The sequence below is a fragment of the Erigeron canadensis genome, chromosome 8, assembly GCF_010389155.1.
Source record: "Erigeron canadensis isolate Cc75 chromosome 8, C_canadensis_v1, whole genome shotgun sequence".
Lineage (NCBI taxonomy): Eukaryota > Viridiplantae > Streptophyta > Magnoliopsida > Asterales > Asteraceae > Erigeron > Erigeron canadensis.
This window is the reverse complement of record NC_057768.1, coordinates 45,686,025-45,706,667: the sequence shown is the minus strand read 5'-3', so window position 1 is coordinate 45,706,667 and position 20,643 is coordinate 45,686,025. Positions and strand designations below refer to the sequence as shown.

The 20,643-nt window shown below is 34.4% G+C and overlaps 2 protein-coding genes across 2 annotated transcripts; both read left to right on the top strand.

Annotated features, from left to right (window-relative positions):
- The first annotated feature begins 949 nt into the window (after window positions 1–949).
- On the top strand, window positions 950–2,834 carry LOC122580439 (pectinesterase). The gene is made up of 2 exons (XM_043752711.1): window positions 950–2,009; window positions 2,102–2,834. Exons 1-2 carry the CDS (start codon window positions 1,022–1,024, stop codon window positions 2,797–2,799), a joined length of 1,686 nt encoding a protein of 561 aa, XP_043608646.1. The 5' UTR covers window positions 950–1,021; the 3' UTR covers window positions 2,800–2,834.
- Window positions 2,835–4,276: 1,442 nt separating this feature from the next.
- On the top strand, window positions 4,277–9,582 carry LOC122579773 (condensin-2 complex subunit H2). Its single transcript, XM_043752003.1, has 11 exons — window positions 4,277–4,603; window positions 4,723–4,822; window positions 5,459–5,571; window positions 5,647–5,789; window positions 6,108–6,549; window positions 6,962–7,137; window positions 7,213–7,374; window positions 7,462–7,557; window positions 7,656–7,757; window positions 7,860–8,018; window positions 9,063–9,582. The coding sequence occupies exons 1-11, from the start codon at window positions 4,417–4,419 to the stop codon at window positions 9,384–9,386; spliced, it is 2,004 nt and encodes a 667-aa protein (XP_043607938.1). The 5' UTR covers window positions 4,277–4,416; the 3' UTR covers window positions 9,387–9,582.
- The last annotated feature ends 11,061 nt before the right edge of the window (window positions 9,583–20,643 follow it).

Genomic DNA, 20,643 nt, shown 5'->3' with positions numbered 1-20,643 from the left:
AATCTTGGAGTGTGTATATTAGTTGTTTTATAAGGGTTTGATTAGGAAAGCGGCACATACCATTGGCGATTTGTGTCGGAATTTTTGTAGGTGATTAGAATTATGAGTTTTGTATCAGAATTCATATGAGAGGTTTCAACCATTGTTCTGTTTCCATGAACAATAACTGGGTAATTGTTAGATGACGTGTAATATACATGTAATCAATAAATGGATTTAAAATAAATGAAAATGACTTGCAAAAACATTTTTAACAAGCTACCTGTACGGAGCCCCGCAAAAAAGTTTTTAACCGTTTTCATTCCCTCAAATAGAACTTTTTTTGTTGGAACTCCAAAAAAGCGAAAGTGTCTAAATTGAAGTACTTTTCAAACGATTAGCCCTTAATAATAGTGTCCAGTAGACCGAACTTGGAATTATGGACTGAGGTGCGATCAACCTCGACGTGAGTTTTGAGCTGCTTGTTTTATTAAGGAGTCTAATGTGAGCATGATGCTAATCGATGTGATCTAATACCGTCAGATCATTACAAGCTCATTGATGTTAAGTTGATCAATTGGTACGTGACTCGGTTGGATCTGTTACCTGCTCGTTTATGTGAAGTTGACCAATTGGTACATATTGTTTTATTTTTAACTGAAATACACTTGTCCACAAGTCGAGATCATGTGAAAAAGTTATGTACGGCGACTAAACACTACTCATTTGTGTTGAAGGTTATACATAGAGAAAAACCAACATTCATGTTATGACAAAAACAAACAGTAATGTTTATGATCATGGTCATAAGTTTATAACTAATATTAGAATAAGCCAACCACCCATTGATTCTAAACCTCAAATTGTCATAACTGAATATTTAAGAAGCTTTAACCATATACGTAACACAAAATTGTCTGTTACATTTCTGAACCCAAAATCCAAATTGGGTTCCAAGGAGTCTAACTAATAGATTTCATAGTATTTGATTTATTTATTTTGTTTTCGGTATTTAATCCTAGGAGAATTAACATACACAAAAATGAACGACGTGAAGAAAAAGTTCACATTGATTGGACTTGGCGTCGTCCTATTAGCAGCCACGGTCATTGGTGCAGGTTTTCTTATCAAAATGTATTCGGGTCATGCACACGATGCAGAACAGGATGATTCCATTGCAACGACAAGCAAGGCCGTGGACTCGCTTTGCCAACATACGGATTACAAGCAGTCATGTCATAAGAGTCTTGCCAATGCAAGCGACACAGATGACCCCAAAGAGCTTGTGAAGATGGCTTTTGATTCTGCAATAAAGGAGGTTCAAATAGCCATGGATAACTCAACAACCTTGAAAGAATTGGCCAAGGACCCCAGAGCTTCTAAGGCATTGGATCAATGCAAAGAGGTTCTCAATACCTCTATTGATGATCTTAAGAGATCTTTACAAAAGCTAGATAACTTTGATGTTGCCAGGATGGAGGAATATGTGAATGATCTTAAGATATGGCTTAGTGGTTCGTTAACTTATCAAGAAACGTGTCGTGAAGGGTTCAAGAACACAACTGGTGAAGCGGGTGAGAAGATGAAGAAGTTATTGAGATTAGGGTGGAAGCTCACAAGTAATGGGCTCGCCATGATTAATGGTATTGGTGAGCTCCTTGGGGAGTTTCAGCTAACCGGGGTTAGTCGTAGGTTACTAGACAAGTTTCCAAATGATGATGCATGGTGGGCTAGAGGTGAGAGGCGGTTGCTTCTTGATGTTGATCCAAAGACATTGAAGCCAAATGCTGTTGTGGCTAAAGATGGTTCGGGCAAGTTTAAGACCATCAAGGAGGCCGTCCAAACAGTGCCCAAAAAGAATGTGCAGCCATTTGTTATCCTAATCAAGCAAGGTATTTACAAGGAATACGTGGAAATCCCTCGACGTGTTAATAATATCATCTTCATAGGAGAAGGTCCAACGAAAACAAGGATCACCGGAAACATAGGTTACAATGATGGAATTACGACTTACAAGACTGCAACTGTTGGTAAGTTCCTAATGTGCAGTAAGCTAGGGTTCTTATTCATATTTTTCTTGATTGTGTAATAACTTCAAATGTTTGTTACTATGATGAAACAGCGGTGAATGGAGACGGTTTCATGGCTAAAGACATAGGGTTTGAGAACACTGCAGGGCCACAAAAGCATCAAGCAGTCGCCCTTCGTGTCTCTGGTGACATGGCTATCTTTCACAACTGTGCCATGGACGGATATCAAGACACGCTTTATGCCCACGCATATCGCCAGTTTTACCGCCAATGCACCATCACTGGAACCATTGATTTCGTTTTTGGTGACGCTGCAGCCATCTTCCAAGACTGCAAGATGATAGTAAGAAAGCCCCTTGATAACCAAGCATGCATGGTGACAGCCCAAGGGCGTAAGGATCGCAACTCAAAAGGCGCCTTAATCCTCGAGGGCTGCACCATTACAGCTGAACCAGCCTACATGGCCACCCAGCCAATGCCAAAATCCTACCTAGGCCGCCCGTGGAAAGAATACTCTAGAACCATAATCATGCAGTCATTCATCGACCGACACATTGTCCCTGATGGGTGGTCCCCGTGGCTTGGAACATTCGGGCTGGACACGTGTTATTATGGTGAATTTAACAATAGAGGGCCAGGGGCTAATACAGCCCAAAGGGTAAAATGGAAGGGGATCAAGAAGATTAGCCTGCAAGAGGCTACTAGTTACACTCCAGGGAAATTTCTATTAGGAGATTTATGGGTCAAGGCAACTGGTGTCCCTTATAATCCTGGCATGATGAATGTCTAACTTTGTAATGATTACAAGGTTTTCTTTCATACATGCATAAGCGATCATAGTTAGTTTTTAAGTTACTGAATTAGTTTTTCCAATAAATATATAAGTTTTACTTTAGATTGTACCACCATATAGTTTGAAAATCCTTTTAATTTACTGACATGGAAACATTATGTAAGTGTTGTATCAATGATAGACATAACATAGTTGAGATATTTTTCCACGTACATTATTTTTAGATATATGATTTAGATGTTAGATCATTTGATAATTGATACTGATAAACTATATTTAAAAAGTTCCAATGATTTGTATGTATAGGAATGAAGAAATGACTAGCATGAGTTTATTGATTATTACAAGTTTATTGATTATTTGCTTTGGGATTTCACGGTCCAGTGGTGAGTTATCAAAGTTTTATCCGTGAGGTGGATGGTTCGATCCTTGCCAAGTGCGGAATCGACTCTCCATTAAAGTTCTCATGTGCGGGAGCCTCTTGGAGTTTTCCCTTGACAGCTGACTCAGTTTGGATGTAGCAGGATCCGTTAAGACATCCGACAACCCACGCTAAGTAGGTCCTTACCATGTTAGGTAGGGAATGCGTCGGCATTTCTATAATGTGTACCTGTCAAAAAAGAAAATTTGCTTTGGGATTTCAAATAAGGTAATAAGTAAATAACATATGTAGTATTTAGTTCAAAGAACCAATTGTAAATTTTTATGGTTTTGTTGTAAGAAATAATTGCTTTTTTAAAGTAAAAAATTGTATTCCATATCAGGTTATGATGACAAATATTTTAATTGTTAAAAAAAAGAAGAAGTTATAATGGTTATAATTAAAGACCGAAGTTATAACTATGTATTGACTTTTTTTTAGTTATAAAAGAGTAGGGTCGAACTTCTCAAAGCTCGATTTAGCTTGCTTAGTTTGAAAGAGCTAGAACTCGAGCTAGACTTGTTTCAAACTCAACTAGTTTTATTGAAAAATTAAAGCCTCTCATTGCTTAATTGTATTTTAGGACAATAACTTTAAATTAATATTAAGTATTTATTTGCAAAATAACATTGAAATATTAGAAAAAGCTCTATCCTTCCGTTCACTGTTCAGCGCAACGGTGACTCACAAAAATTTACTCCATACCACTAACCACATTACCACATCATTGCATTGAAAAAACAAGGCAAAGTCAAAACGGAAACCAAAATTTTGAATCCCCAACGGGCTATTTATTTATGGCATATCAAAGTACCCATTGGCTGGCCATCATAGCCCAGCCCAGTTCATCAAAATCCAAAAACTGAAAAACTTTCATCTTCCACTTAGCGGGAAAATAAAAAACATTTTGAATAAAACCCCCCTCCCCAAAAAAAGAAAAAAAAAAAAAAACTAATATCTCTCTCTCACACACACACACACTCACACTCACAAACAAACACACAGTTGTGAATCTTGTTACTTGCAGAGTATTATCCATCATCTTTCTTTACACACATTTGACTTTTCATCATCACCTGTCAAAAACCCATTTAGGGTTGGTTGGTTTTCTGTTCAATTTCAAATCTTTGAATTCAATTTTAGGGTTTACATAACACATATGGGCCCCATCAAATTATTATGATAAATTGAAGATGAATGATAAAGAAGCCAGTACTTCCGACGGAAATTTTCACGGCGTGCAACCACACCGTGATTTACAATCAAATTGGGAAGTTGATCTTGTAAACAAACTTCAAAGTTATTTACTTAAAATATGCTCTGGTGAATTTACCGGTCAAGAAGATAGTGCCAATCATCTTTCTGTTAATTTTGCTGAAGGTTTGTATTTTATATAGATATATGTATATGTATATATTATAAAAATTGTTACTTTTTTTGAAATCTTGGAATTAGGGTTTTTTTATTACTAATTTGGGTTTTGTGTGTGGGAAATGTAGCTGCTTTGTTGATTCAAGGGTCAGTTCAGGTGTACAGTAAAAAGATTGACTATTTGTATTCATTGGTTGTACATGCTTTAGAGTTCATCTCTCAACATGGGTAATTTTTCTTTTTTATTCTTACCATTTTATAACTTATTTGATTGTATTTGATTTAATATATTAATTGTAGTTTGTATTTGTAGAGATTGTGTATGTGGTTGAATCTATCCTGATTTTTGATGTCAAGTTTATCCTTTTCTTTACCTTTTCATTTGTAATTTTTCTTAAAAATGATGATTTTACATTAGACTTCATTTAGTATCAAAGTTTCTTTATAAGATTAGCTTTACCTTCTAAGACTTATAAAATCATTTAGTTGAAGATGGATGCCGTAAAATAGTTAAAGTTGCTTTAAACTCCACTCTACAAGGTTCTAAATGTAGAATATTACAGTTTTTAGATTATACAATTTATAAATTAGATCAATTTTACTACTTATTAGAGATTATTTATGATGCATAAAAACTTAATGTCATGAATCTAGATCGCTTAATGGTTTCGTATACAAATAATTTTTAGTTCTAGTATACGTGTATGTAAAGTTAACCACACAATTTTTTTCAATGTGTTAGATTTTCTTTTATTGTTGCACGGATATGAGCTAGTGCTTCAAAAATAAAAAGAAATGCATGATATGTTTTCCTGTGTATGATAAAGCAGTCACATTCTGATTTGTTATAAAAATTGTAATCAGTCAGCAACATGATCAACCAGCGAGCTCATCAGGCCAAGACGAAGAACAAAATGGTTCTGATGCTGCTCCTGTTGAACCAGATGATACTTTTTGGTGCTCAAATGATATCCCAGGTAGATAGTAGCTCTATCGGTTACATCGGATCTGATTTATGTTTTTAAGTTGCTAACTGCTTTTTCGGTTACCAGTTGATGCCAAGAATTCCTTGGATACTTCAAATGACAATGATGCTCCTCTAAACTCCTTTGTGAAACCTCCTGCGAATTTGGTTGTGCTTGAAGGTGATTGCTTGGATGTTAGTGGAGACAGTGGGGAATTAGAGTCCTTTTTGGTATGTAAGGTTTTACAGGGAATTAGAATTCACAATTTTGATCCTTTACTTATGGATGGGCTGGCTTGGGGTATGTTTCATCTCTAACTGGTTAAGTGAGTAAATTTTAAAAAATTAGCTGAAAAGGAAATAAGTTGGAAAATGGTCAACATATATTGCTTAACTAAAATATGGGTCAAAGCTGATCCTCACTTGCCTGGTACTAATATTACTTATAATTTCTGGAATATGCTTTGGCTCGTTACTCATTCTGTCTTTTTTCTCCAATAGTTGTAGATATTGAATTGAACTTACGTGTATGTCAATCTATGGTTGCAGTTAGCGACAAATGATCTACACAGGGATTTTCTTCTTTTAGATGCTAGTGATGCAGTAGCAGTTGATGATTTTCTGGGTGGCAAAGAAACATTTAGCAAGTATAAAAGTGGTCATAAAGGAGGGAGTTCTATTAAGTCTCGCAAATCATTTATGTCACCTTCAAAAGCTTCTGGTGGAACGGTGCGTAAACAATCTGCTGGAAAGACCCATGTTCCTGATTCAGATCCACCTGACATTGTTGATAACCGCTTTGATGCAAATGACCATAATATGCAATCACCTGCTCCTGCATGTAATGGTAATATGGACCATGATTTTGACATGGAGGATGGGTTTTCACATCCAGGGACATTTGACGATTCGGATGAAGACAGTGATGATCCATGGAAACCTTTAAATCCTCATGAACGGGGAAACTTGAAAGTCAAACCCTTTAAAAAAGGTTGCTTAATGTTTTAATATTTTTGCCTGATCAATTCCCAAGCATGTATTACCCATAAGTAATAAACTGAGCGGGTTGGGTAGTATGTAAAAAAGGTAGATATTATGGAATGGGATGGGCTGACCCGAAACAACAATTGTCTACTATTTTTTTTAAATAGTGTGTTAAACATGCTTACTAAAAGTGTATTATTTTAGATATTATATAAAGCTTGGAATAAAAACATTTTAGGAGGTTCTATCAAATTAGAATAGATTTAGCCAAATTTTAATCCATTCTGCCTGTTTCTTTTTTACGTCAGCCCTTTGACCTGTTAGAGTTGTCACACATCAAATCAATCCATTTGTCAGCAAATGGCTTAAAGTTGCTGCTTATTCTGTTACTTTCTACTTATTTACTTTGCTTTATACAGTTAAAGCTTTTAAAAAGAATTGGCCGACTCCGAGCACTAAAGTTTCTATATTAGAGGAGTTTCCACTTGCAAAATTGCATGGCCCGATTAGTGCTGAGCTGAATGAAATATGGGATGCACGATATCATGTTGACAAAAAAGATCAGGAATCAGAATCTCTTCCATTGTATGAAAAGGTTTGTCTGTTGATTTTAATTTATTAACTTTTCTGTTTTATGGTTATGATGTAACTGGTGAATTATATATTGTAGCTTCGGCGATCACTTGTGCTAGGAGATCATGAAAATCTTGGGGCGTTAAAAAATGGTAAAGATGATGAAGATAATGGATATGATGACGATGGGGGCCCTGATTTCATGGCTGATGATTATGACATGCCGGATATGAATGAAGATCATTTTAAACCTGAAAAGGTTTTCTCATATTAATACTTTGTAATCCTTAGACTGACATGGAGTGGTGAGAAGTTTGTTTGACACTTAGTGATTTTAATCGTGCAGCATGTGAATGAAGATGCACATTTTGACGACAACCCTTTCGATCATGAAGACCCAGATTCTCATGCGAATCTTGAAGATCTGTGCCGTTCTCATATGGTGAGGCTATGAGGGGGAATATTTATATAGTTCTCTTGGTTATGCATATTCTCTAGAATTCTGTTATAGTGTGACTAATTATATTTTTCAAAATTTAGGATTCTTTGCTTGCTAGTATCGCTGAGACAGAGAAGCAGACTGCTCTGGCAGCTAGGGTATCAAACTGGAAGCAGAGAATCGAGCAAAACTTGGATGAGCAAGTGCGTCATTTAATTTCTGGTGTCTTATCACATATACCAGATTTTCATAATGTCAAGTTTACTGCCTTTATTTACTGTTTTAACGAATCTATTGTCTGGCAGGATGCACGGCCACCATTTGATATACATGAATATGGTCAAAGGACTTTGGACAAGCTTTCGCTAGAAGCAGATGTTGGAAATTCCTTAACCTTCACTGATGTTGTCAGGGGTCAAGAGAAACATGATGTTGCACGGACTTTTTCTGCCCTTCTACAGTTGGTATGGTTATATTCTATTAGAAATTTGAGTATGTTAAAGGTGGCTATTTTGACCGATTTAGTAATGAACGGGTCACTTCGGGGGAAATTGTCTAATGAGTCAAACATGTCGGAAGTCACCAAAAATGTATAACTAATTAAAGGTGTTTTTTGGTAGGAAATCTGGTTAGTGGTTAACTGGATATCCGTTAGGCAGTCAAATCAGTTTGATGTGTTTATAGACCTACACCCAAGCAGGAAAAACTGGTTAATTTTAGCTATTTGGCTTACCAATCAACTGTTTTTTGTAAATATATTCTTTATCAAATTAGGAATCCTTTAATAATAAATTTCCTTTAACTAGAACACCACAAACTGAGAGTTGCGTGTGGAGATTGTACAACTTTATTGTATTGTCTATACTCTATAATTGGAACATCTGATGGATTGTAATGTACAAGCATCAGTTGCTCCAATAATAAACAATTATACTCTGAAATAGCATAAACTTTGTTAAATTCTCGTTGAAGAATACATAGTGAATTTAAATGTTTGCTTTTTAATTAAGAAAGAAATTGATTCGTGAGAGGTACTGAAATCTGGATCTGAACAGCCGAGTGTTCGGATTAAAAGTTTACATGAATCTAAAATAGCAGTACATCTTTTGTCAAACTAGTTGAAAAATGGAGTTGACCAAGCTGTATTGACAAATAGAAGCATGTAATTATTAAGGGTTATTGTTTGTAGGGAGTGAAGTTAGTATTCTAAATTTGTTGGTTCTTTGTCAACCATCCATCACCAACATTATGAGCCATAGTCTGGTTAATGTGTGTCGAAAAATGAATAGGGTGAGTAATTTCTTATGGGGTAGTGTTGCTGGCTTAAATGAAAGGTGGCATTCTAAATTTATCGGTTTCTTGTTGGCCAACTATCATGAATATCATGAACTGTTGTCAGTTTCTATTTCTGGTTTGGTTAGTGTAATTTTTGTTTGAACCCTTTTGGAGTATGCATATAATTTTACTTGATATAGAGGGTAATTAGCTTCTTGAATACAATGTATCAGGTGAATAATGGAAACGTAGAACTGGTTAAGTGTGGGGCTGGCGGTGAATTTATTTGTTATACCGCTGAGAACCCATTTCATGTCCGCCTTTTAAATAATGAAAAGAGAGCAGAAGTACAGCTTAGGTCCTCCAATAAGAGACCAAAGGCTCAGTTGAAACAAGGAAAAGAGAATCGGGGACTAGCCACCGGTTCAACATCATCATCATCCCCTCAGATAACTGTAAAGTTAGGTAAAGGTGTTGCAATTAGGTGCACTCCTGAAAGCAAGAGGAGACGACGGTCAAGAATGGTTGACCCGGATGGGTTAAGTTCTGCAGGGTGACATAAAGTAGGTAAACTTGATAACATTTAGTATTGTTTTTGTGACATTGTGTATTGACAGTTAGGCTTGTAAGTTGTAACAAATAATTTGAAATAATTTAGAGTTGGTGATAGTTCTTTTTCTTCCCCTTGTAACAATGTTTATTTATTGTAACTTGAATCCCATATATTGGGATATGGAACAGATTGGATAGATATTCTAGGGGTTTGTGTATGTATACCTATTTGTCAACAAATATAGTAGTTAGACTACCAAGTTCCTACTGATGAAATGGGAAACAATCAAAAGAATTGTCTTAAATAGCTAGTTTGCTAGATGTTATCGATCAAAAAATCAATCAAGAAGCTTCATTGGTTGCTTTTAAACCCCTTTATTTTACAATAGTCCAATTTGTCCAGTCTCTGCTTCCAACTGAATAAGTCATGAAGTGTAAATATCATAATGCCGTTGCAATTTGAAATTCAAGTCTTTCAGCCTTTGTTGACACGGCTATCTTTAATTGAACCCATGTGACCCCCATGTCATATTTTCCTTCCATCTTTATGTCACATCTTGCTTCCCTAAAAGTAAATCCTCCTCCATTAACTATAAAACATACAAATGCAATAACTTGTTTTTAAAATCAACCACCATTGTATATTGACCATTTACACTCTTTTGATTTTTAGTCGTTGGCAAATTTAATATCTATCTTTGAATGAATGGCTTTTTTAGTTTCAAAGTATTTAACAATGTTACTAACTTTTTAACTCTAACATTATATGTACACGAGTGAGTATTAACATTGACATTGACAAATATGATTTATGAGTGCAAAAACACATGATATAAGCTAAAATGAACAATTGACACACAACTACTACAAACCTTTAAGCATTCAAAAGGGAGTGTAACCGTTTGAAAGAGTTGGTGACACCGACTGCTTAAACAAGTTAAAAAGATCAAATCAAAATTAATCAAAGCGTCAGCATCTTTTCGATCTGTTTTTTATAAACACCCATTAACATTAAAAAAAAATGTATTGAGATGTATGTAATTTTTGTTAGTCAAGTATTGAACTCTCTTTTCCCCCCTACGTGATACTCATTTAAGTTGTCGCTTAATAAGAGAGCGACAGCTGTTCATCATATATGTATTATGGTGTATTAATATGAAAGGTTTATGAGTTATATTGGCTAGATACGTTAGTTTGATACTCTTTAAGTGTGATTTCATATAGTAATAGCAATATATACAAACTAAGGGGTTGAATATCGTAAAACAAGCATTAAAGTAAAATAAATAAGATAAATCTTGACCATTACATCGTGCTTAAATTAATGCACGAATATTCACAAGCAATTGATACATGATGATTTTTATTGTTTGAGCATGGATCGTCGGGCTCAATCACGATGAGGTTTAACCGTGACAACCATCACATTTCCTGATACAGTGCAAACCTAACAAGCTCTTCGCGAGCCTAAGATGATGATGGTTGTTCTATGATAGAAATATCTTGATTTCTAATATCCTAGAAGGATGTTTTATGATGTGATATGATCGATTGTAGACATTGTTGTAGTGAAGTGAATTGAGTGTAATTCTCTTTTTGATAGAAATAAAATGTCTTTCATGTTAAAAATGTATCTCAACTCTAACAAGGAAGAACCTTTTATAACACTAAGGAGTTAGGGCTTACTAGAGATTTTGGTTGTTTGACTGTCAATCCCAACTTGTCATAAGCATATGCATATATTTGTAATGTATTAGTCGACTTGGCTAGTTAACAATATGTAACGACTTGTCATATATTTAGCCCACATAAATAAAGTTATATATATATTATGTTTACGCAAATATATTTTAATAATGTACATGCAATTCTTGTTAACGCATATGTAACCATATACGTGATCAAGTCCCCCAAGTTCAAACATAAAGAAGTTTCTCAGTATGCTTGTGTCTAAACTTACAAAGTGTCACAGCCTTCGTACGGGGAAACATAATTCATCGTGCTCAATGTTTGAGCATTGATCATCATGCTAAATCATGATGGTGTTTAACCGTGTTATCCTCTTAATCTCCTCAATATAAGAATGCAAACCTACTAAGTTATTGACGAACCTAAGGTGATAAGAAGATTACCTGGAGTGAGAGAGATTGATTTCTCACTCTAGAAGGGTTGTGTATTTATGAGTGGACGAACGATTGTCAATGAATGAAATTATGCCTTATCCATCAGTGGAGAAAGGTATTTATAAGCTAAATGGGCAAGTGCATGTCTGTCTCACAACCGTTGTCCTCCACTGTATAATATATATATATATATAGATAGATAGATAAATAGGATGGGTCAAAAGTATTGTCTTCTCGTGTCCTTGGGTTATGTTAACATGTATGTCACTACATATGTGATCATTTATGATGCACGGTGATTTTCAGTTAAAAATATGTATATTATTTTATATATTTCACTTTAATACTTGTTTTACTTTACCTTAACCTACAGACTAATATACACGTTCATTTTAATTTTTTCATTGACGTGGGTTTTCTACATTTAAAGAGATTGAAAGCAGTCATAAATCATTTAATATATATACACGTGGGATATAACTACAAACATTAATTAGTGAAATTAAGATGGTCATTTAATACACCAGTAATAATATCTAGTGAAGTTAATATGTTTAAACTAGTCTATATAGAGGTTGAGTTTAAATACCTCGTTAAGAGTTCGGCTTGTTTACATCCCGCAATCAATCATTGTTTTAAACCATATAGTAATTTTTTTTTCTTTTTATTTTTTAGTTTTGAATACACCACTACGATGAATTTAATCATCATTCTTTAACTTTATTCACATATAAATATATAATGAAAAAAGAAAAATGATAAATCTTTCTTCACATGCATACTTACATTATATACAACAAAAACAAATGTTTGAAAATATCTGACTATACACACTTATAATTTATCCACTTATACAGGGCCGTCTCATGGATTTTAAAGGCCCTGCGCTGTGTTGAATATAAAGACCATTAATCAAATACTCGTAAAAAATTTTACCAAGTGAAAGGTATTGAGAAAAAGTTTTTGTTTCATTATACAAAAAAAATAACCGAATTTTATATGAAGAAGTTTTTTTATATTAAAATAACAAAAAAACATTACAAAAGCAAAATCAAAAGCTTATCAATATCATTTACGTATTCTCTTGTTATAGAAAAACAAAATACCTTTTTTATAATAAGCAACTTCAAACAGAAACACAATATTCAATTATAATTCTTTGGTATTATAATATGAATATTTAATATTAACAAACAAATAATTGAACTTTTGGGCCCTTAAACAAAACTAGGCCTTGTTCATTTGTGTGTGTTGAATACCCTCAAATCCGGCCCTGCACTTATACACAACCAATATATTTATGATTACTCGAACTTGTGTATCGTTAACATTACAACTCATTTGTTGGAACCACGTTAGTGTGACCATCACTGATCATGTGTCATTCCTGATATGATAATTGACAATAACTGAAATCCCTATGTCTAAGTAAATATATGATGGGCGTATTTACTCTTAGAGACGTAGTATAGGATTTCCCATTAGGTGATTGTAACTAAAAGGACTAATGGTACACACATTAAACATCAGAAGGGTTGAATCTGTAAATACTAAAGGGTTGAATGTGTAATTACTCTCATTATAAATAAAGGGTAATTAACCCTAAGTTAAGGTTAATCACACACACATAATCCCACACAAATTCGTGTGTTTACTCCTCTCAAATTCGTGCATAACATCACAGCCGAATTACCCATCTCATCCTTACTCAATCACCTTGTTATGGGAACCCGAAATCAATAGCAATTATGCTTTAATGTTCTTACAGGTTCCACAGGACGATTGGGGATGTTTTATCACTCGAATCGAATCATGTTTATTCCAACATGTGGTATCAAAGCCTCGTTACGAGCTATAAGTCATGATTTGGTTCGAATTTGATGAATTTCGCGAACTAAAAATCTGCAGATTATGAACTTCGTGCTGACGTCACACGAGCTTCGTGCTGACGTCATCCTCGCGATGACGTCATCTCGTGCTGACGTCATCATGGCTTCTGCAGCTCCTCGCGCTTACGTCATCACGAATTCGTGCTTACGTCATTGCGAACTTATGCTTATGTCACCACGAACTTCAGCTTAATTTCGTACACGAACTAATGACAATCTCGTGCTTATGTCATCACGAGTTAATGACACTTCGTGCAGCACGACTTTATGATATCCCATGCTTACAGATATCTTCGTGCTTATGTCGTCACGACTAATTGATGTCTTCGTGCTTATGTTATCACGAACTATTACCTAACTTTGTGCTTGCTTGATCACAAGTTATTACTTAAGTTTGTGTATACTAAAGAAGATCTTAGCTGATGAATGTGTTCGTGCTTACTATTTTACCCTATAATTTTATGGCTGAATTTTTCTCTAATTTTTCAAAAATAATTTTTTCTGAGACATTTTTACCAGGTCAGCTCGATCCCAATCAGGGGCTCTGCCCCTTGGACCCCGCTCCCAAGGGCGCTGCCCCCGGACCCCCGTAATTTGTGGGGGCTTCGCACTAATGTACATGGTTTCATCATTTGTGCCCAAAGGTCAAATATGATTCTCATAGTGCATTTTTTTTTCCTTTTGGATAATGAACACTAAGTATATTGATTCTGCCCAAAGGTGATTTAATATACTTGGTGTGCTAAAAGGAATATTTTTTTCATGCATAAGATACACGATTCTTAATTTTGTGCCCAAAGGTCAAAAGATAAGCGTTGTGCCGCATGACCCTAATGCTCATGTGTACTTAGATATTAGTTACTTCTGCCCAAAGGTGATGTAAATCTAAGTAGAGCCTTATGTCAACTTATTGTTTTGGTGTTTACAATAGGTTACCTATCACTGGCTTCATTAGTATAATGGTCTTAGTCTCATTAATTTTAGGAACATTACTTTAGCCTCTTACGTATTTAGGCATTACGTTAGTTCCATTACTTTTAGAGACATTACTTAGTAAGCCTTAGATATCTAATTATGAGGAACATTATTATTAGCCCTTAGTTAAGTTTAGGCATTACTTTAGTTCTATTAGTTTTATAGATATTGCTTAGTCTGCCTTAGATAGCTAATTATGTCACTATAATCTTATTGCCCTTAGTTTTAGGCATTACTTTAATAATCTTCTATTACTTGTATCATAAATTGATATCCTCCATATTTCCACTATAGTACCTAACTTAGGCATTAAGTCGCCTATTGATGCAAACTTTGCTTCATGAAAGGATTAATCACCTCTAACTTTGAAGATGCTAGTCCTTGACTATGTCATTCGCCATAATGAACCCACTGCTATTACTGCTAACTTTTTCGCAGCTCAGAAAGCGAATTTAAAAAAAAAAAAAGTGAGCTAGGGTGAATCACTTGTCACTAATGATGGTCGAGAACTTCATCATAGTATCCGAGGTAATGTATAAAGCGTATGCAAGTAGCTTAAGAATAAAGGAAATAGCAGTATTTGTGAACACATAATGAAGATGACTAACATGACTCATAAGTTTAAGAGTCCAAAAATGGAAGTCTCTGACAATTTTCTTATGCATTTTATAATGACCTCATTGTTTGCTCATTCCGACACCTTCAAAATTAGATATAATGCTATGAAGGATAAATGGTTGATGAGTGAACGAATAGCAATGTGTGTGCAAGAAAATGGTCGCCTTAAGTTGGGCCAACCTATATTTGTTCACTTTACTACCACTGCTAATTCCATTAAGTGGAAAGATATAACAGTAATAAGACTGCAAATTAAAGTTCAAAAGGCTAATCATGGTGCTTATACCTCTAGTTTTGAGTCCTTGACAAGCAATCCTAACTACAAATTCTGATTGTGCCCAGATTGCCCTAAAATCAAGGAGTAGCTAGCTAATAAAGGTAACTTATTTCATGTAATATTTGATTCTTTTTATGATGTATCTATTAATACATGTGTGAGTGATTCTAATTATATGGTTCATGTGATTAACTCAACATAAGGGAGTTCCATACAATCCAGAAGCTATCAAATGACCAAAGAAAGCTTAGAGTTGGAAGGGTTGGTCTCTTATATGTCGAAACCATGGAGACTTATGATTTACATATAAACACTTGAAAGTGTATTAGACTAGTGGATACATTATGTGTACCGAGAATTTCTCGGAACACTGTGTCTATTTTTTCTAGTCTAACACCTTGAAAGTTATGTATTAATTCATGGTTACGACAAGATTGCCATTACTCATAATAATGAATTCCTTGGTCCTAGTTTCTTGGGTGGATTGTTGTAAAAGTTAGAACTAGATCATATTTTTCTCACATTCTTTGTTGTCTCCTAATATTGATGACATTACTAAAACAAAGACAAAATCACCTAACTAATTAAGAGAATTACTCCATTTAGTGGCATTAATACCTTAGCCACATCTCACGAGTTTGCATGATACGACTGATAAAGGATGGAATATTACATTCTCTTGACTTTAGTGATTTTGAAACATGTATTCAATGGCTTAAGGGATTAAGAAAGGAGCCAATAGAAGTTCCAACTTGTTGGAAATAATTCACTCTGATGTTAGTATCTCCTATCCCGCAACCATCTCAGAACATACATCACTTACTACATTCATTAACGATTATTCATGTTATATGCACCTATATCTGATCTGAACCCTTAGAGACTTTTATTGATCTTAAAATTTTGGTTTTAAACCAACTTGATCATAAAATAAAAGTTGTGAGATCAGATAGAGGAGGTGAGTATTATGGTTGACATATTGATATTGGTTAAGCTCTTAATCCTTTCCATAACTTTTGAAAGGAACAAGACATAAGTAACCAATATACCATGTTTGGTTCTCCTCAACAAAATTTTATGTTGCTAAAAGGAGAAATAGAACCTTAATGGACATGGTGAAAAGTATGTTTGTCAACACTAACTTACCTACTCTCCTTTGGACTGAGGTCTTACGCAAAGTTGTTCATATACTCAATAAGAGTTCCATTAGAATCTGTCCTTAAGACTCCTGGACAGAAAGGAAACTAAGTATGAATTATATGAACGTATGAGGTTGTACTGCCAAAGCATAACTCTATAATCCTAACTTAAAGAAACTGGATCCTAAATCCCTTACCCGTTTCTTTATCGGTTATTAGTTTTATTGTCTTTCCTACTCTACTAGTATTATTGTCACGCAGTATGTCACATTTCATGAGAACTAAGAGATCAGTGGGAGCACGACAAATCATAACTTAAGATTTGCAGGAAGTACAAGAAGCAGGGGGAACCACTCGTCGGTTATTATTACTCCTCCGATAACTCCTCTTGTACCCAACGCTGCTCCTAATATCACTGATCCACCTTCTCTATCAGAATTCTAAACCTCCTAATTAGAATACTACTAATGTTAAAGCATCTTATTAATAATGCTAAAGCAAAGCATCTTACTACTAATGCTAAAGCATCTTCCTTATTGAACCTGAAAATCAACTCAGGAGATCATCTCGGTCACTCATGACCATAACTTTGATAATTTCATTATTTAACTGAAGTCGAGGACATTGGAAAGCTTACTGATCCTACCTCTTATTAAGAAGCCATTAATAGCGATCAGGCCACTTAGTGGAATGAAGCCATAACTTGAGAGCTTAATTCCATATAGCATAATGACGTTTGGGACTTGATTGAATTTCTTGAAGAATCCAAACCTGTAAGTTGTAAGTGGATCTTCAAAACCAAATTAGACCTGAATGAGAACGCCAAACGCTATAAGGCCAAACTGGTTGTAAAGGGCTTTACTCAAAAGGAAGGAATCGATTATCAAGAGAGCTTATCTCCTGTCTCATAAAGATTCCTTAAGGATCATCATGGCATTCGTATCTCATTATGATTTAGAGTTACATTAGATGGATGTCAAGACCACTTTCCTAAATGCAAACTTGCATTAAGAAGGATACATGTGAACTTGAAGTTCCATAAAGTAAATAGCACATGATCTACAAGCTGAATAAGTCCATATATAGGTTGAAGCAAACATCACTAAAATGGTACGCTAAGTTTAATGAAGTCATAAGAGGACAAGACTTCTTAAGAAAATCAAGTGGATTAATGCACCTATCTCAAGATCAGTGGGAGTAAATTTACAATCCTTGTTTTGCACGTGAATGATGATATACTTGCAAGTAACAACTTGGATATGTTGCATAAGTCGAAGCGTTTACTTTTCGCAGAATGTCGACATAAAAGATCTCGATGATGCCTTTAATGTCACAGGTATCGAAATACATCGGGATAGGCGTAATGATGTTCTAGTTCTTTCTCAAAAGACTTATATTGAACACATCTTTGAACGCCATAACTTGCAACACTACACACCCACTATAGATCTATTAGTAAAAAAAGGAAACGTATGTGATTGTTCCCAAACTCTGAACATTGAGATTAAAGAAAGGGCAAATAAGGATGATACCTTACTCATAAGTAGTTGAGAGCATTATGTACGCTCAGGTCTGTACTCGTCCAGATATCGCTCATATTGCCGGTATGCTTGGGAGTTAAGTATATAATCCCGGATTAGCATATTGGAAAATGGCTAAAAAAGGTTCTACGATATCTACAAAGGACCAAAGACTACATATTAACTTATAGAAGATGTGACAACTTAGAAGTAGTGGGATGTTTTAATTCCAATAAGAAATCTACTTCTGAATGTATATTTATGATTAGCTGGCAAAGCTATCTTTTGACGGAGTCATAAGTAGAAACTGACTGCAATGTCTACCATGATGTCTGAACGTTCATAATTTCATGTCATGAGATGTTGTTAAAGAACCTGGTCAGTGGACTCGAAAGTCGTCAACTTCATTACCAGACCATTGAAGTTTTACTGTGATAACTCAGCTACCGTAATTCTTTGAACAGTAACAGTTCAACTGGCGCTGAGATGTATCTCGATACAAAGTATCTGTTTTATGTTAACGGATTGAGGAAAATGTTCTTTGTATTGAGTACATAAGTACACATAAATATGCTAATGGATCCAATGACCGAAGGTCTTCCTCCTAAAATCTTCGTAGGATACGTATCGAAGATGAGGCTTACTTAAAGACATATTATGATAGCATGTCGTACTTATTGGTCATTATTATTATGTTAATTAAAATTTTCCTCCTTATTCAGATTTTGTTTGTCTATTAGTTACACTTCGAGCTCATAACAGTGTAAAGACATTATATAACAAAATTTGTCTTAGTCAATTGATCATTGCTTATTAGTTTTAAATTTGAGTCATAGTTTGACTAGTGGGGGTCCTGAGTTGATGTTCTTCTCTACGACTGTACTTATTGGCTATGATTTCGGCTTAAAACAAAATGAGTATTATTCCGGAACTTATTTGAATACTCATAGATAAATGATCGCTTGGTCAAGTTGGAGAATGTTGGAACCACGTTAGTGTGACCATCACTGATCATGTGTCATTCTTGATATGATAATTGACAATAACTGAAATCCCTATGTCTAAGTAAATATATGATGGGCGTATTTACTCTTAGAGACGTAGTATAGGATTTCCCATTAGGTGATTGTAACTAAAAGGACTAATGGTACACACATTAAACATCAGAAGGGTTGAATCTGTAAATACTAAAGGGTTGAATGTGTAATTACTCTCATTATAAATAGAGGGTAATTAACCCTAAGTTAAGGTTAATCACACACACATAATCCCACACAAATTCGTGTGTTTACTCCTCTCAAATTCGTGCATAATATCACAGCCGAATTACCCATCTCATCCTTACTCAATCACCTTGTTATGGGAACCCGAAATCAATAGCAATTATGCTTTAATGTTCTTACAGGTTCCACAGGACGTTAGGGGATGTTTTATCACTCGAATCGAATCATATTTATTCCAACATCATTTTCCATATAATGTACTAGCTGTTTAAACTACCGTAACCCACCTTTTAAATACCTTTTTACTAATGATTTACTTAGTTTTTTTACAACGTCAAAACAATTGAACCAAATTCAAAATCAAAATCCTCTATATAAATAGTGAGAACCACAAACATCCTGTTGAATATTGAAGATGGTAGGAAAGAGTGTTGAAATTAAATTACCCGTGAAAGAGGAGGAAGAAGTGAATGCAATAAGTCCAAACGTGAACACCATTTATTAAGTACAAACACGGCCCCCAAATACGCATCCTAACATTTAACACCTCCCCCCCTCCCCCCAATGCCCCATCTCATATGTAACGTATAATATCACTTAAAATATTACTTCTTTTCATGTCTTACAAAATATAACATTTGATATCACATGGTAGTATGCTACAATTTAACATAATCATATGTTATCGTGGATTTTAACATTAAATCATGTTTTTATAACTGAAACAGTTATAAACTAAATAAAGCAAAGAAAATGAATGCAAGTGATATTATATTCCTTTCGAATCACTTTATAAATACATTTTTTTTTAAAACAAAATCAACTAAAAATTCTTTTATCATTTTATTTCATATTCATCCAATCTTATGCTTTCTTTTCTTTCCATTCTTTAAAAAAACTGAAAATAATAATGTTAGTGATTAGAGAAGAGGTTAGTTCTTGAAGAATGGGTAGTTTTTATTTTGTAACGGTAAATTTAGACTTAACGGCATGTCTTTTCATACCCTAAGATTTTTAGCACACGTAAATTTATTAAAATATAAAATGTGTTTTTTTGTTTACTCAAGAAAACATCATAATTCATAATCATAAAACCTTAACATAAAAAGTGTATTTGTTTATTTTAAAATTATATATATATAATTGTTATCTGAAATGTCTCATTATTACTTTATTTTTATTATTATCTTTATTATTATTGGTTAAATGTTTCTTTTAGTAAGTAGTAGTACACATAAGATTCTCTCTTTATGTGACTAGTGACTACCACAATTTTATAAAGAGGGTCGTGACCCTTGTATTAAATCAATGGTCAAGATTCAAAATTTATTTTTAAATCTTAATCATTGATTTTATTTCAATGATGAAAATGTTTCCAATTTGATCAACAATGTGAGGGAATCCCTTTCTCAATTTATAGGTGAATAAGCAACAGACATTTAAAAAACCCTTACATTATTGTTAATTTATTGTTATTAAACGTATTTATGAGAATTTT

Excerpts from the sequence above, each read along its gene's own strand:
- LOC122580439 (XM_043752711.1), top strand. The coding sequence starts at position 1,022 with ATGAACGACGTGAAGAAAAAGTTCACATTGATTGGACTTGGCGTCGTC. Across the intron at positions 2,010-2,101 it reads TTACAAGACTGCAACTGTTG|CGGTGAATGGAGACGGTTTC; the intron begins GTAAGTTCCTAA and ends ATGATGAAACAG.
- LOC122579773 (XM_043752003.1), top strand. The coding sequence starts at position 4,417 with ATGAATGATAAAGAAGCCAGTACTTCCGACGGAAATTTTCACGGCGTG. Across the intron at positions 7,138-7,212 it reads CTCTTCCATTGTATGAAAAG|CTTCGGCGATCACTTGTGCT; the intron begins GTTTGTCTGTTG and ends TATATATTGTAG. Across the intron at positions 8,019-9,062 it reads TTTCTGCCCTTCTACAGTTG|GTGAATAATGGAAACGTAGA; the intron begins GTATGGTTATAT and ends ACAATGTATCAG.